The following is a 16,161-nucleotide window of genomic DNA, read 5'->3' as shown; positions in this document are numbered from 1 at the left end:
TGAGCTAAGGTTCTAAGAAGCTCTGCAGCTTCTTCCTGGGTCCCTTGGAAGTCGTTACTGCAACTCTTGCTCTGGGGAGGGAGCCATCTGCCATGTAAAAAGTCCTATTATCCTGGGAATGGCCTGTGTAGCGAGATGTCAGTCAGCTCTGGCTATTCTAGCCCTTGCAATTATGTGACATGAGAATGAAGCCACCATCCTGGGCATTACAGTCCAACAGGTGTCGTGTACAACAATTGGTTTTTTACAAATAAATAGAACCATAAAGAACTACAATAGAAAAAAAGCACATGAATAGGAATTCACAGAACAAATCCATGATGCATAAGCATTCATAGTCCCAGACACATGGCCCCAGGCAAGCCATCCCAGCCATTTCCAGCCTTTGAGCTACCTCAGTTAAGACCCAGACATGGTAAAGTAGGGATGAACTGTGCCCTGCCTGAATTCCTGACCCATAGAATTGTGAATACAATAAATGCTGGTGGTTTTCCACCATTAAAAAAAATATTATGATGAAGGGTGCCACAGTGATTTTTTTAACTCCTTCATTGCTTCTAAATGTTGATTGGTATTTTACTCTAAAGAAGAGATTTTCCTTCTCCATTTATTTATTATTTAGTTACTTACTTAGACCAGAATATACTCACAGAACCTTATTTCATTCTATAGATTATAACACATTATTATCATTATTTATTTTGAGGCTTAAATTGTCCCAAATTTGACCAGTGGGGCCCTTTCAAGCTGGTTCCTATATCATTTTGATGTGTTCCTGTGATTTTAGAGCATTCATTAATTTTTGTTGTGACATCTCAGGCTCATTTTATAATTTCTCTAATCCAGTTCTTGTTTCTTTTCAAAGGAGCCCTGATTTCTTTTAATGAAGATGTTATGTAGGAAGCAAGATTTGGGTGCTAAGTGCACTCACTGCTACTGGAGTGTTTTTTTTATGCCTCTGTACACAGAACTAGGAAATACATGTATGTGTGTTTGTACACACACACATCTAGGTAGGTAATTAGGTAGGTAGGTAGGTAGGTAGGTAGGTAGGTAGGTAGGTAGACAAATGGTAGATAGATAGATAGATAGATAGATAGATAGATGATGGATGGAAGGAAAGGAGGGAGGGAGGGACAAGCCATGAATACATATTTATACTTCCAATTCCAATCCAAAATCACTGGCTTCATGCTAATCTCCCCCCAATGCTGAGTTGTATTCTAATCAACAACAGTAAGAAACTTGACTTCTTTTACCCTTAATGCATATATTTATTTGCTAAGCTGCAGCATTTCATAAAACAATCCTACTGACTAGAATTCAATATTTCTGTGCAGTTCTTTTGGTCATTATTCTAAGGTTAAGTTTTCAAAATATTGTAATCAAAAGTTACATGGGCTCATTGCCCCTCACCTTCAATACGGTTGCCTTTTTCATTTTAAATACTTAGTTTCACTTGTTTCTGTTTATATTCCATTTTAGAGTCCCCTCATCCTTACTGGCTTTACTTTACTTGGTGGGTTTAGTTTGTATATGTAAACTATTAGCATCATTACAAAAGTCGAACTACAAAAATTATACTTGGAGAGAAGTCACTCCCTCATCTCTAATTCTTCCTTTCTGCTCACTCCTAGTAGACAGCCAGTCTTATTGGTTTCTTGGCTATTCCTTCTTGTGTTTCTTTTTTGCAAAAATAAATGCTCATGTAATTTCTGTCTCTCAACCATTCAAGTCATCCTGTAAACTATAAGCTGATACTCTTAATTCATAGAATATACATTCCATGGGATAGCTTTGAACCAACAAATGGTCTCATTGCAAAAGTCTAATTTCTGAAGACTGCAGTAACAGTTTTAGTAAACATCCCCTAGCAAAGAATAGGAGGTCAACAATTGTTGTTGAATAAAAGTTCATTGTTTTGAATGGCACACGGAAGAAAAGTGAAATGGCCAGTAAAATGGAAAAAAGAAGGACTAAAAAAGATACAACAAAGCAGAGGTCAGTAACATTACTAAATACTATATTCAAACTTTTCTGGGACTTTTTTTGCCAAAACAAAACAAACAGAAAGAAAAGGATTAGCTGAGATTTTAATACACAAAACATTTCAGGGTGCTCAAAAGGGAGAAGAAAGTAGATGTTTGGTGAATTTAAAAGGAAAAATGGACCACGCCAAGGGAAGTTGAGAATAGTTATTACAGTTAAATTGAGAAAAATTTGTTGATTAGAAACATTGTTTTTTTCTTTCAGAGAATGGCAAGTGAATTTCTGAGAATGAATATCAGTCTATGCCAAAAAAGAAAAAAAAAATATTTTCTCAAAGAACATACAATAGGTGGATAAAGACTGCATTTACCACAGTACTTGAAGCTCTTTTTTTAGTTTGTTTTTGTCTACTGTTAACGAATAGGCTTTGTTAATTCTCTTATGTCAATCCTATTACTTGTTCAGAGCTATTTCTGCAAGGGTCATCAATATCCAGAAATCTTAAATCTGAGCTTAAACCTGTCCAAGTTCAAGAGTTCTTGAGACAGGGATTCTTATCCACGGAACACAATCAAGGGCACCCGGCACAGAGAACCAAACTGTGAGTCCTCAAATAGTCTTCTGGATAATATAATTTAAAAAATTTTACCTTCAGGGAAAGATTAATGATTTCACTGTTTATATATCATTGTGTGTTCTTTTAAAATAATTCAAAATAGTATGAAGTCCTGATTTATCTACCATAAAGACAATTCAATACTGTGTATCTTTCCCTCTTAAAGTTATCAACACTAGTTATCTTTGCTAATGAAATTCGGTGTCAACATGCAATTTTGAGTCTGATTTCTAGAAAGTTAAAAATAAAACTGTGAATAGAGAATTCATTCAGGAAAGAAGTGATGATTGCTTCCATTTTGTATTTGAAAATTTGACTCCAAAGCTGGGAAAGGGAGTACTACTTTCTCTACTAAAACACCTCTGAAGACCTTTTAACCAGTTGTGTGCTCTTGGACTTTTTCCTTAATATTAAAATTTTTCTTGTTTTGTTTTTTTTTTTAGTCTTTAAAGTGGGAATAATAATATCTGTTTCGGAAGGTTACTTCAAAAATTTAATGAAAGAGAAATAAATGATGTTTTTATAATACCGCAAGTTTATGGACATTTGTTAAATTAGGTGAAGTTTTTTTTTCAGTTGGTTTCATTTTTCTGCTATCTTGCATCCATAGAGGTGATTATTATTAGTAATAAACTTTACAGTTTGCATCATGAAAATGAATGAAGGCTTTCTCATTGTTTTACCATGGAATATTTTTATTAACTGTAAAATAGCTTTTAACTATATCATCCACTTTAAATATACATTTTTTAACCATTATGCATGCTACTTAGAATCACCTAACATTAATAGTTAGAAAAAATTTTGGAGATCATGGCAATTTTTGCCTAAATATTATGTTTATAAACTGGATTTGTTATTACGTAAGTTGTCTAAATATATATGAACCACTCATGATAATATCTATAATGGAATTCAAACCATATGTGCTAGAATAAGTATATTTACAAGATAAAAAGATATTAAAAATAAGCTATCTGCTCTGAATTCCCTGCAAGGTTCTGACATTTCTATTTCCCTCAGAATAAGTAAGAGAATATCGTATATAGTAGTAACAGCAAACCTGGATAAGCTAATGTCTTTTTCTTTTATTAGGAGCACAAATTCAGTTGTAACTTGAAAGCTCATATTTTCCCAGAATATTTTTTACTGATGATACTGGTTGACAAAGAGAAGATTGCTATGTATGATACATTCCTGATATACAAATTATTTAAAAGGCTCCCTCCGTCTTCCACCTGCCCAGTCTCATTTGTTAATAAAGCAAAACTATTTGAGAAGCATAGAAGCTGAGAAAACATTATATTTGCTCTGCAGTGTCTTATATCAAAGCTTCCATCATGATTCTTCTATCAAGGTTGTTGTGAACTTTAGATAGGGAGGGGAAAAGAAATAGAGTAAGGCATGTCTTCAGTAGCATCAAGGTGTGTGTTCTGTGTGCAAAGGAAAGAAAACTAACATTTGCTTAGTGCCAACCATTTGCTCAGTATTGATTTTTTCCAGCCATTTTGAGGATAATGTGACCTATATTCCACTTATGCTTCTTGGATTTATTTTTAAAGAAAACTCCCATTAGGATACAAAAATATAAAGGTTGATCGAACCCAAAATTAACAACTAAAATGACTAAAGGTGGTAACAAAAATCCTGAGTGTTTCGGCAAAGTTCTACTCTATTAGACAACTACTCAATTAGAAATTCAGAAAAAAAAAAATAAACCTCTATGGCATAAACACTAAAAGGAAAATCAAACAACAAATCACTTATGATTTGTAAAAGTCAATTCATTGGAAAACAAGTATGTTACATTCAGATTAAATTATCACCTCCCATTTTCCACTTATTCATATATCTATGGAAAATCGTTTTACTCTTGTTTTCAAGGAGGCAATTTCATGCACATTTTATTAGCCTGTACACGTATCTCATGATTTCAAATTCATCTCCCCTTCAGGCTTCACATTCATAAATACCTTGTGGTAAACAGACCTCACTAGAAGTAAATCAAAGTATTATGATAAAGGAAGGACCATAGTCAGTAATGAGAAAAGAGAATATAAAACAGTTTTGAGATAAATGTGTAATATATGTGTGACTCTGTATACAAACACACACACATTTTGGGTGGGGAAGATAATTAGGCACAAACAGTACATATAGTATATGTTACAGTACATATAATATACTGTGTATTATATGTACTATATAGTATATGTTACAGTACATATAATATATGTGTGACTCTGTATACACACACACACACATTTTGGGTGGGGAAGATAATTAGGCATAAACAGTACATATAGTATATGTATTGATTCTTAAATAAAATTTAGATTTGTTTGACTATATCTGTTTTTAATTATAAATACTTGGTTTTACTATTTAAAATTTTTAATTATTTACTAATTATCACTTTACTCAGTACCTGTTAAATTCCTACTGCTAAATACTATACATTTTATATAATACATTTCACATCATTTAATCCTCACACAGCCTTTTGAAGTACACACGATTACTACTCCAATTTTACAAATAAGAAAACTAAAGCACAGACAGTTTTAGTGATTGGCTCAAGGTCACACAGCCGATAAGTGGCAGAGCTAGATTTGAACCCCAGTGTTTATGTGTTAATCATTTTGCGATAATACCACTTGGAAGCACTGTAATGCATGGTTCCTGCCCACAAGAAGCTTAGTTCTGTCTTGGGGGAGAAGACATATATAAATAAATCAATTAAAGAGTAATTTAGGAAATTAACTGATGCTTTATGAGGCATAAAACCCCCTCTATGTTGCTATTAAACCTAAAACCACATCACTTTTACTAAAAATCTCTAGTTTTCAAAGTCATAAATAAAAGTGGGTGGGCTAGAGAAAGAGAAAATTATATCTTGGTGAAATCATGGGAGCTACATTGATGATAGGAGAGACTACAGAGGCGTCCACAGCCCAGTAATAACTACCATGGTCGGCCATGATGCTTTCAGACCTAGCTTATGTGAAATTTCCATCACTAATCACATTTTAAATAAGAAAGGAAAAGCAGAACTGTTTTCTCCCAGAGTCCAATATGACATTGGGGAAGACAGTCATGGCAGGGGTTAAAACATCTGACATTAATATATTAGCCTTGGTGAGAACATTAGTCTGGCTTAGTTGACCAGATTAGCTCACAGTCACCTTGGAAGACATAGGAGAGCAGAGACCTAAGGAGATGCATGGTTAGAGGCAGAAAAAGGTAGAACACGACACCCTGCAAGGGTGGGCAACATACAAGTTCTGCCAATTAAGTTCACAAACTTTCCACTGTGTAAGTGCACAATGGAAAATTCACGAACTTAATGTCTGACTTTCGTATAGTGTGATACTGTTATGGAGCACAGATCAAAATGCAGAATCTAAGTTTCTGTCAAAAGTGAAGGTGAAACAGAATTTCTATAGATTTTTCCCACCTGGCAGCTTCGCTTGGTTTCAGTCATCTAATAACACAGTATGTTCCAGATAGGCCTTAAAGATAGATCATTTGTTAAATTCCACTTTAGTTGAGTTAAAGAATTCTTTAATCAAGCACTTTCAGTACTTGATCCCGATCAGTTATTTACATTCCATGGTTAATTATGTCCCGATACAATAATGTCATTTTTAATACTGTAGCTTCTCTGAAACAGCCTCTTATTTTGTGTTTCCAAAAGGGCACATACAAATTCATGTGTAAGAGAGAAGGAAGAATATTTGTTTTAAATTGCATGATGACAAAAAAACAAAAAAACAAAACAAAAACACACACACACACACAAAACTTGTCTTATTTTGAAAATTTGGCATTGGAGCTACTTCAATGCTCCATTTTTCTGCGTTTTTTAAGGTTCATGGAAAGATATCATGTATGTCATATGTAGAGAGGTAATTTTAATATTTGGTTGTACTTAGGGAAACCAGTGTCAGAATATAATGTATAAAACCTTTATTACAATGAAAAAAAGAAAGAAAGAAAGAAAGAAAGAAAGAAAGAAAGAAAGAAAGAAAGAAAGAAAGAAAGAAAGAAAGAAAGGAAAGAAATGAAGACACATTTACCTGAACCTACTAAATAAAATGGAATACTTCGATTGAGGCTTTTTTCCCCCTGGCATTTATGCCTTTTATTTCTCAATGAAAAATAATAGTTACTGGAACTTTTATTTGGACATCAACCCAGACACTGGCCACGGAAATAACTGGAATCTGTATTATCTGACAGCTTCCTGGCCTATATTTTTGTAGGAACTTCTGTGGCATGCCAGGAATGTGTGTCCAGAAGCAGGAAAGAACTAGTGAAGAATAAAAATTAATGGACTAGTTAATTCTAGATATGCCCTTTTTTCCTAACTTCAGTTGTTAGAGGATAGATGGCGGAACTCTGAGAGATCCAGAGGCCCCAAAGCTTTAAAGTTAAGAAAAAGGCAGGCTGTGTAGGCCCAGAGCAGAGAAGTAGTGGCCAACGTCGATGTCATTTACATTATTCTCTACAAAAGTCAGCGCCAGGTCCTATGGACTGAGACGTGTCCCCTAAAACTCATGTGTTGATGACCTAATCCCAAATATGACAGTATTTCAATACAGTAGTCCCCCTTTATCCACGTTTTCGCTTTCCACGGTTTCAGTTAACCGCGGTCAACCGCAGTCTGAAAATATTAAATGGAAAATTCCAGAAATAAACAATTCATTAAGTTTTAAATTGTGCACTGCGCACTGTTCTGAGTAGGGTGATGAAATGTACGTTCTCCCTTTCTGTCCCACCTGGGACATGAATCCTCCCTTTGTCCAGCGTTTCCACACTACATATAATACCTTATTTTGAGAGAGACCATATATCTCTTATTACAGCATATTGTCATAATTGTTCTATATTTTTATCAGTTGTTGTTCATCTCTTACTATGCCTAATTTATAACAAACTTTATCATACTTATATATGTATAGGAAAAAACATGGTATATATAGAGTTCGGTCCTACTCACAGTTTCAGGCATCCAGTGGTTGTCTGGGAACCTATCCCCTGCAGATAAGAGGAGACATCTGTAGTGATTCATATGGAAATAATTAATGGTTAAATGAGGTCATAAGGGTAGGGCCTCCATCGACAGGATCAGTGTCCTTACAAGAAGAGACACCAGTGAGCTCCCTCTCTCTCCACCATGTAAGGACAGTGAGAAGGAGGCCATCTGCAAACCAGGAAGAGAGGCTTCACCAGAAACCAACCCTGTCAGACCTTGATCTGGAACTTCTGGCCTCCAGAACCATGAGAAAATAAATTTCTGTTGTTTAAGCCTCAAAGTCTATAGTGTTTTGTAATAGCAGCGCAAGCAGAAAAGGATACCAGGGAACTACATTTATATGTAATTGACAAACAGAAAAGTGGCAGAGATTTTGAAAGACTGAAGTGTTAGTATTCAAAGCTATGCCACACATTGAGAAGATTGTTATAGAAAACTTGGGTTACAGAAAAGCAGGACTAAGAAACAAACACAATTTTAGAAATCGATCTTAAAGATTGCTGAAGCCATAGAATTGTTACTTCAATTACATTTAAAAATTCAAATATTAATACTATTCTTTGGGGTAGAGAATTAATTCTTTTAAATGGTTGGTAGGAGTTCATGAGTGAAATATTGCACTTTGCTGCACAAATCTCCACACAAAGGTCAGTGTAATCAACTCACTCTGGGGTTTTTATTTTATTTTACAGACTCACTTAGTACTTAGTATGTGTTGGGATCTAAGCACCTTTCAAATACTAATTCAATTGATGGCAGGGGATATTAATAGGAGTGTAGATCAAATATATCAATAGCTAATTATACTCGACTGTGTCTCCCTCTACAGTCTTCAAGTAGTACAAGCAAATTTGCCTCTTGCTTCAATATTTTTCTTCCAATTTCTGTCTCTGTTTACTGGTTCCCCTAGTAGTAAATAGTGGTAAATGTCACAAATCTTTGTACTCTACTCAATTGGAGGGATTAGGTAAGAAGGGACTCTGTGTTTTCCTAAACAGGCAACCCAGCTGACTTAAGTCTTAGAATTTGGCAGTATCGAACTGGAAGAGTTTTATTCTTCATGATATTCAGAGCCCAGGGAAATGCCTGCCACATAGTCTATTCTTAACAGCTGCTAATTCAATCAACAAATCAGGTTTTTTCCCAAGTAACTGGATTATCTTTTCAGGAAAAAGGGATTCTTTGAAATTGGTGAAACTCTTGTTGAAAAATAAAATGCCTTTTATTCTCCACTAGATCACCAACTAGGTTGGCAAGAAGCAAGCTAGGCTTCTGTCTTTTCAACATTTGAAGTGAAATTATTTTTAGATTTTTTTAAAACCTTATGTATATTTATTGCAAATAGTAGCTACCCCAGATTAACTATCTACGCTTGCAAAATAAGAGACTGACTTCAGTCACTACTTTTCTGGGGACTAAATAGCTATTGAAGTTACCAAATAAGTTTCCATTACTTTGCTCTGTAGTGTTGTGTGTCTTTTTGTTGTTGTTGTTGTTGAAGTAAACTAATAATATTCATTTTTCTTAGACGCAAAAATTATTTTTAAATAATTACCCTAAGTGAGTAGCTTCCTTTGTCCAAAAACATTTGCTTATTTCCAGTTTCCCTGATTTCCATTTTCCTTTATTCATTTTCATTACTAAATTCACTGAAATTTAATTTAATGTTCTTTATTATTAGGTTGGGGCAAAAGTAATTGCGGTTTTTGCAATTATTTTTAACCTTTTAAACCTCAATTACTTTTGCACCAACCTGATATATTTATAGTTACATAAATATTGAAGAATGGATTGGTATTCTTGGTATTCTCTTGACACCCTTCTATGAAAAGTGTTTTCTTATTCAAGTGGATAAAATCAAATTGGCAAAGACCTTAGACCTCCAGTGATTCTGGGTAGTGAATGTAGTGAGGGACACAATGAAAGGATGACACTAGTCCAAATGATGGCAGCAGAAGAGAAAATAAGAAAGCAATCAAGACAAAGAGTTCTGGTTTACCATTCCATGCTTTGAGAAAGCACCAAACAGACCAAGTCCAAGGCTGAAGTGTAAATAAAAAAAAAACTAAGTTGGGATCAAAGCATAAACTGAATGAAATCATTGAAAGAGACAAAGGGGGGAAAGTAGAGGCAGAAGAAACAGTAAAAAGATAGTATATCCACTATTAGTATATCTTCCCTGACTTGAAAATTTCAAGAAAATCGCAATTATATGGATTCCTTAGGGGATGTGTTAGTATGCATAATAATAGAGTTTTCCAGATAATGGAAAGGTAAATAAGCTAATAGTTTGGATTTGAGTGTGAACTAAGAATAAATATATTCTATACAAGGGCATCAAGGCGTTTCCTATAAAAACTCCATGTGCTTTTGGTAGATTTTGTGACGTATTTTATAGTTTTTCAAAATTCTATAGGCATAATTCCTGGTTGTTTTCATTTGCTTGGTGGGTAATATCACCAAAACTTGCCATGGAATGGAGAGATGTTATGGTGTTAGGTTTTGAAACGCACTATTCCTTAGATCGTTCTTTACTGCCAATTCTGGAGATGGATTTGTCAAACCATATTGAGAAAAATGACTCTATTATAGTATGTTAACTTCCATAATGGTTTAAGATTTACCTCTAAAATCAAACCTCAATTCAAATCCTTGCTCCACCACTTACTGTGTGATCTTGAACAAGTAATTTAAATTCCCTGTCCCTTCCTCAGTTGTAATATGGCATTAACAATTGTCCCTGTCATGTCTGGCTGTGTGAGAATTAAATGATTTTGACACTTCAAAGAACTAGAACAAAGCCTGGCACATAGCAAGTGTTCATAGTAAGTACATAATTGTTATTAATTAAAACATTTTTATTTTATAAATTATTGAGATACAATCTAATGAAATTTGGTAACAAACAGTAACAAAAAAAGAAAATCAGTTATAAATAATTTTCACTAAATACATAGACCTAAACTGAAGGCTTTTTAAGTTTAAAAAAAACCCACAAATCATGAATTATGTAAAATCCTTAGGTCCAAATATGTTTAATAACACAAATATTAAATTAATGTCCTTTGACAAGGCAGACAGAAACATACAAAACACTATTATCACTTGGTAATAACCCTTAATCTACATGGAATCTGGCAGCAGAATATGAATATATATATGAATTTTGTTGAATAATATATAATGAATATGTAATATATATATTTCTCATCTTTCATCATTTCTCCTTTGTTCATTCTACAGATTATATCAAATCTAATCCCTAAAATGGAAGAAGCCAAAAGCCAAAGTTTGGAGGAAGACTTTGAAGGACAGGCCACACATACAGGTAACCAAAGCTATAAGCAAAAACTAATTATTAAATTAAAGTTAAATCTGGAGATCTCTAATGTTTTCATGACCACTATTCAGTATGAAATTTAAGTTATACACTTTGAGTGGTCTGATGGAATCATTTAAAATATGGTTGAGTGGGTAAATTAATGTGAAATCATATACTTTAAAAGCAGTCTTATTTAGAGGTCAAAGAATAAGAAATTGAATTAGAGACACTAATTATTGAGAATTTCTTGCTCCCCAATATCATAAGACCTCTCTATCGTCACTAAAATTAAGCCACTATCCTCTCTTCTAATTTCCCCACTATGGACTTTCCTTGCAATTGTAAACAATATTAGATGAAAAGGTAAATAAATAAATAGAGTTGTTAATTTTAATTTTTTGAATCTGAAAAAAATAAAGGGAATGATAAAACATTCTGAAATCAAATGGATTTCAATATTTCTCCTGAAAACCTAAGACTTATGTTTATCACAGAAAAAATGTGGAAGCAACAATGTACGTGAGTAAGAAACTGTTTAAGTAAATGAATATCTACACAATAACACATCATGACCCCAGTTTTTTAATAAGAAAGAACCTCTTTATGTATGTATGTATGTATGTGAAAAAAAAATCTGAGCTGTGCTATGAAGTAAAAAAAAGCAAGGTAAGGGAATGTGTGTATAATATACTACTATTTGTAAACAAATGGGAGGAAAAAGTTCTCTTTTTGTACACATACACACATGCTATATACATCTACATATTTTGCATTTGCAAAAACATATCTGGAAGACAAAGGCTATACAAGTAAACAAATAACATTCATTGCCTGAATATAATAAACATAAATAAGTTTATATTCAATTTATGTATTATATATTATATAAATTTAAAAAATTAGGAAATATGTGAGAAAGAGAATACATCCACATATATAACACAATACTAAAGGTATGGATATGGTTAAGCTTCCGTGAAGAATATGTAAAACTGCATATTTTCAAGAATTTAGACATTCTTTCAAGCACTGTTATTATTTATCAGGGCAACTGAACATCAGAATTCCAGTTGGATTACCCTTGATTTAATTATTTTTCTTAAATCTACAGATCATATCCTTTCTACATTTGTAAAAGAGTCTTAGACTCTTAGAAGGAATTGGATGGTTATGTAACAATTTTCTTAAAGCCATTTTATTTTGTTAATTGAGGTTAGGCCTCCCTCTCACTAGTTGTCTTTTATGTGTTATTGTTATTCTTGTTTTCTGGATCTTGAGAACATTTCAATTTGTTTCCCCAACAGTCCTAGTTTCCTTTGTTAATAGTGTGGTGCCAATTTTTAAATTTATTGCTGAAGCTTCTTTCTTATGTAAATAAAATGTATTTTCTAAATTTTTGGTTTCTTCTCTATACTTTATTTTTTTAATTATCTTTACCCCCAAATTTTGCCAATAGTTCCAAGTCTATAATTTGTATTTTCATTAATGCAGATGTTTCAGTAAAATTCTTAGCCAAAACCTGTTTAACAAGATTAATGTGGGAGAACTTTTTTATGAGCAGGGCAGTCAGAAATTTCTAGCCCAAACAAGATGTCTCTTTCTGATACAGTCTATTTCCATGGCAACACTCATACAAATTTCAATTGTATAAATAGTCCTTTTCAAAATAAAAAGGGAAACAATTTATTTTTAATTTTATTCCAGGACCCAAAGGAGTAATAAATGATTGGAGAAAGTTTAAATTAGAGAGTGACGATAGTGATTCAGTCCCATCTAGCAAGAAGGAGATTCTCAGACAAATGTCTTCCCCTCAGAGTAGAGATGACAAAGACTCAAAAGAAAGATTCAGCAGAAAGGTAAGATAAGGAAAAAACAATAATAAATAATTCATAACGTGTAAACATGCATCCTCCTTTTTTCTAAAGCAGCATTTTTAAAAATCTCACTTATTTACTTCTTCTATAATGTGTATGTCTACGTGTGTAAAGAGATAACTTTAAAAGCTGATCTCTATAATGTTAATGGAGATTAATGATCTCAGAGTCAGCGTGCTGACATTCCTTCCTTCCTTTAGCTTTTAGGTCATTTTTGAATCTTTATTATTGACATGTATTATTTATACAGCAACAACAATTACATTAATAAAAGAAACCATCAAGTGATTTTCATTGCAGGGGGGAAATCACTTCAGTGGTTTATTTATCTCCAAACCAGTATACGTGTCTATGAGTTGCTGTATATTAATTCCTAAGAAAAAGATAGTGCTTCAGAAATATACTTGGTTCCAGATTTCTGGCATTGTCAAAAATCTTCAAGTCTAAGGTCTTATTTTCAGGTTTTGGTTCTTTCAATGAGTCATTATGTGAGGTCGATGAGACAATTACAATGAAATGTTCCCATCTGAGGAACTGTTAGCACTTCCTTCACTTGCTTTAAAGGGATGTGGAGATCAAATAAATGTGGAAGGGCTTTGAAACGTGTAAAATACTATACAAATGTGAGATATTTTAATTATTAAAGATGGTGTACCAAGGCTAAGCTTTAGAAATGTACCTGAATGCCTAAATACCTATATATCTGAATAAGTGAATGGAACAAAGTATTCATAAGAATGCTCAAATGCATATGTAACTCAATATTTGTGTGGTTCAGGCTGTTAAATTAACAAAACTGTTAGCAACTTAAAAATTATACAAAACATCTAACAATTTTTAGAGTTAAAACAAATTACATTGGGACAATAATCTTAAAGTCGAAAAAAAGTAATTTGATAAGAAAACAAATATTAAGAGGCAGAAACAAGAGAAGGAAGTAATGACAGCATCAGGGACTCCTGCTTATCCTAAATCTCAGTATCTTCTATAAAATTCTGTAATAACACCTTACCTTATAGGTGTGTTGTGAGGATTAAGTGAAATAATCTAGTAGGTAAAGTGCCTCAGGCATAGATTTTCCGTAAGTAGCAGTTTCATGCCTTTTGAATTCTCCTCCACTCTAAATACTGTCAGAAGTTGGTGTTTGCGAGGCTACTTGATGATTAGACAGCAGTACCTGATCCCGTTCGGGAACTATCCACCTTCCATGGTTCTGGGCTGTTCCCCATCTCTTAATCACACTAGGTCCCATCATTGCTTTTTATGTTCTTTCTTTCTCTTTCCTTCTCTCTCTCAATTGAATAAGTTACTAATCATGTAGCTATTAAGAAAGGCTCTGCAGGTAATTTTATATTCCAGCTGCAGTGAAAACTACCTGTCTTGAAAGATAAAAGTTAGGTCATTTCTCATTTTAGCCTAAACCAGGGGATAAGAATAGCTTGGAGGGCTTTTTTAAATATGGCTCTGCTCAGCCTCACGTGACAGGTTCTGATGCCCCAAATTTGCATTTCCCAGAACTTCTCAGGTGATGCTAATGTGCTAGTTCAGCATTATTAACCCCTTGGCTAATTTGATAAACTCCAGAGAGCAGTGACTGCTGTCTTGCTTGCCTGAATCCAATTCTACATATTCCAAAAAATCAGTAAGTGATAAGATATCTTTTTAACAGCGTTTGTGGAGGAGACACTAATATCCAAAGGCATTTGTTGAGGACACATTTAAATGTGTGTGTGTGTGTGTGTGTGTGTGTGTGTTTCTTTTTTTGAAAGTCACTCCAGTGTAAACCTTGCTCATTTTTTTTTTTTTCACCCAAAGAGATGGGTAAAGTGACACATTTCTGACTGACAGTGTCACTATCTCATGGTTAAACTATATTCAGCAACACTTATGCATGCATTTATATTATGCAACAATTACTGAACCCCTATTATGTGCCAGACACTATAGTAGATATTGAAGAGTAGCGAATGAGACAAATAAAATTCCTTCCCTTATGGAACATAGTTAGATAAACTAATATTAAACAAATTAAATATATAGCACAATATCAGATAGTGATTCTTGCTATGAAGGAAAAATAAACCATATAGGAAATAGAAAGTGTGGGGTAGGCGCTCTTTTAGGCAGTGTTATCAAAGAAGGTAACATATGACCAGAAGTTTGAATGAGGTAAAGAAGAAGGACTTTAGGGGGTGGGGAGAACAGCAAATGCAAATTCTTTGAGTTGAGGATGGGTTTGGTGTGTCCAAGGAATACAAATTTCTGACTGAATGATCTCTCTCATTCTTTCGTCTGTTCCCAGATGAGCATCCAAGAATACGAATTAATCCACCAAGACAAAGAAGATGAAAATTGCCTTCGTAAGTACCGGCGACAGTGTATGCAGGATATGCACCAGAAGCTGAGTTTTGGGCCTCGGTATGGGTTTGTGTATGAGCTGAAAACTGGGGAGCAATTCCTGGAAACCATTGAAAAGGAGCAGAAAATCACCACAATCATTGTTCACATTTATGAAGATGGCATTAAGGGCTGCAATGCTCTAAACAGTAGCTTAACATGCCTTGCAGCCGAATACCCTATGGTCAAGTTTTGCAAAATAAAAGCTTGTAATACAGGTGCTGGGGACCGCTTTTCCTCAGATGTACTCCCCACACTGCTCATCTACAAAGGTGGGGAACTCATAAGCAATTTTATTAGTGTTGCTGAACAGTTTGCTGAAGAATTTTTTGCTGGGGATGTGGAGTCTTTCCTAAATGAATATGGGTTACTGCCTGAAAGATACACGCCATAGAGCAGACCGACATGTAGGAAGACGTTGAACAAAGATTCACTATGTCGATATCTCATGTTTCTCCTTTATACTTTGCACACTAATTTGGTAGTATCCATATTCCTTTAGGGAATAACAAGTATGGACATAGCTATTTCTATTTGGGGGGAAAAAGGTTGATCCTAAAGTTATAGGATTAGCATTTCTTAGTATTAGTTACACAAATTGATATAATGCTTTACTACAAAACATGGTAATTTTCAGCAACATGTTAGTAGACAAAGAGGATATGAATAATATAATGACAGTTTTCAAAAATCCCTTTCAAGTTATGTGTTGGCTTTTTTATTCCTTGTTGTTTTCTGCAGTGTTATTATTTGGGCTTTTCAAAATACATTATCAATTATAATTTTGCCTATGTAATAAGAATAAAGTCTCATGAGGAAATAAATTTTCTATTTGAAGTCTATTCTTTCTCAAGTATTACAATATCAAGTCCTTAAAAAGTTATAACACCTAAAATACAAAAAAAAAATTTCATTCAGTAAGATA

The 16,161-nt window shown here is 33.8% G+C and overlaps 1 protein-coding gene across 1 annotated transcript; it reads left to right on the top strand.

Moving 5' to 3' along the window:
- The first annotated feature begins 10,753 nt into the window (after positions 1-10,753).
- Positions 10,754-15,647, top strand: PDC (phosducin). The gene is given in 4 exon segments (XM_019738026.2): positions 10,754-10,971; positions 12,670-12,821; positions 15,142-15,616; positions 15,619-15,647. Coding segments are annotated over 4 exon segments (717 nt in total). The 5' UTR covers positions 10,754-10,910.
- The last annotated feature ends 514 nt before the right edge of the window (positions 15,648-16,161 follow it).

The sequence above is a fragment of the Rhinolophus sinicus genome, linkage group LG17, assembly GCF_036562045.2.
Source record: "Rhinolophus sinicus isolate RSC01 linkage group LG17, ASM3656204v1, whole genome shotgun sequence".
Lineage (NCBI taxonomy): Eukaryota > Metazoa > Chordata > Mammalia > Chiroptera > Rhinolophidae > Rhinolophus > Rhinolophus sinicus.
This window is presented reverse-complemented; position numbering and strand designations above follow the sequence as displayed.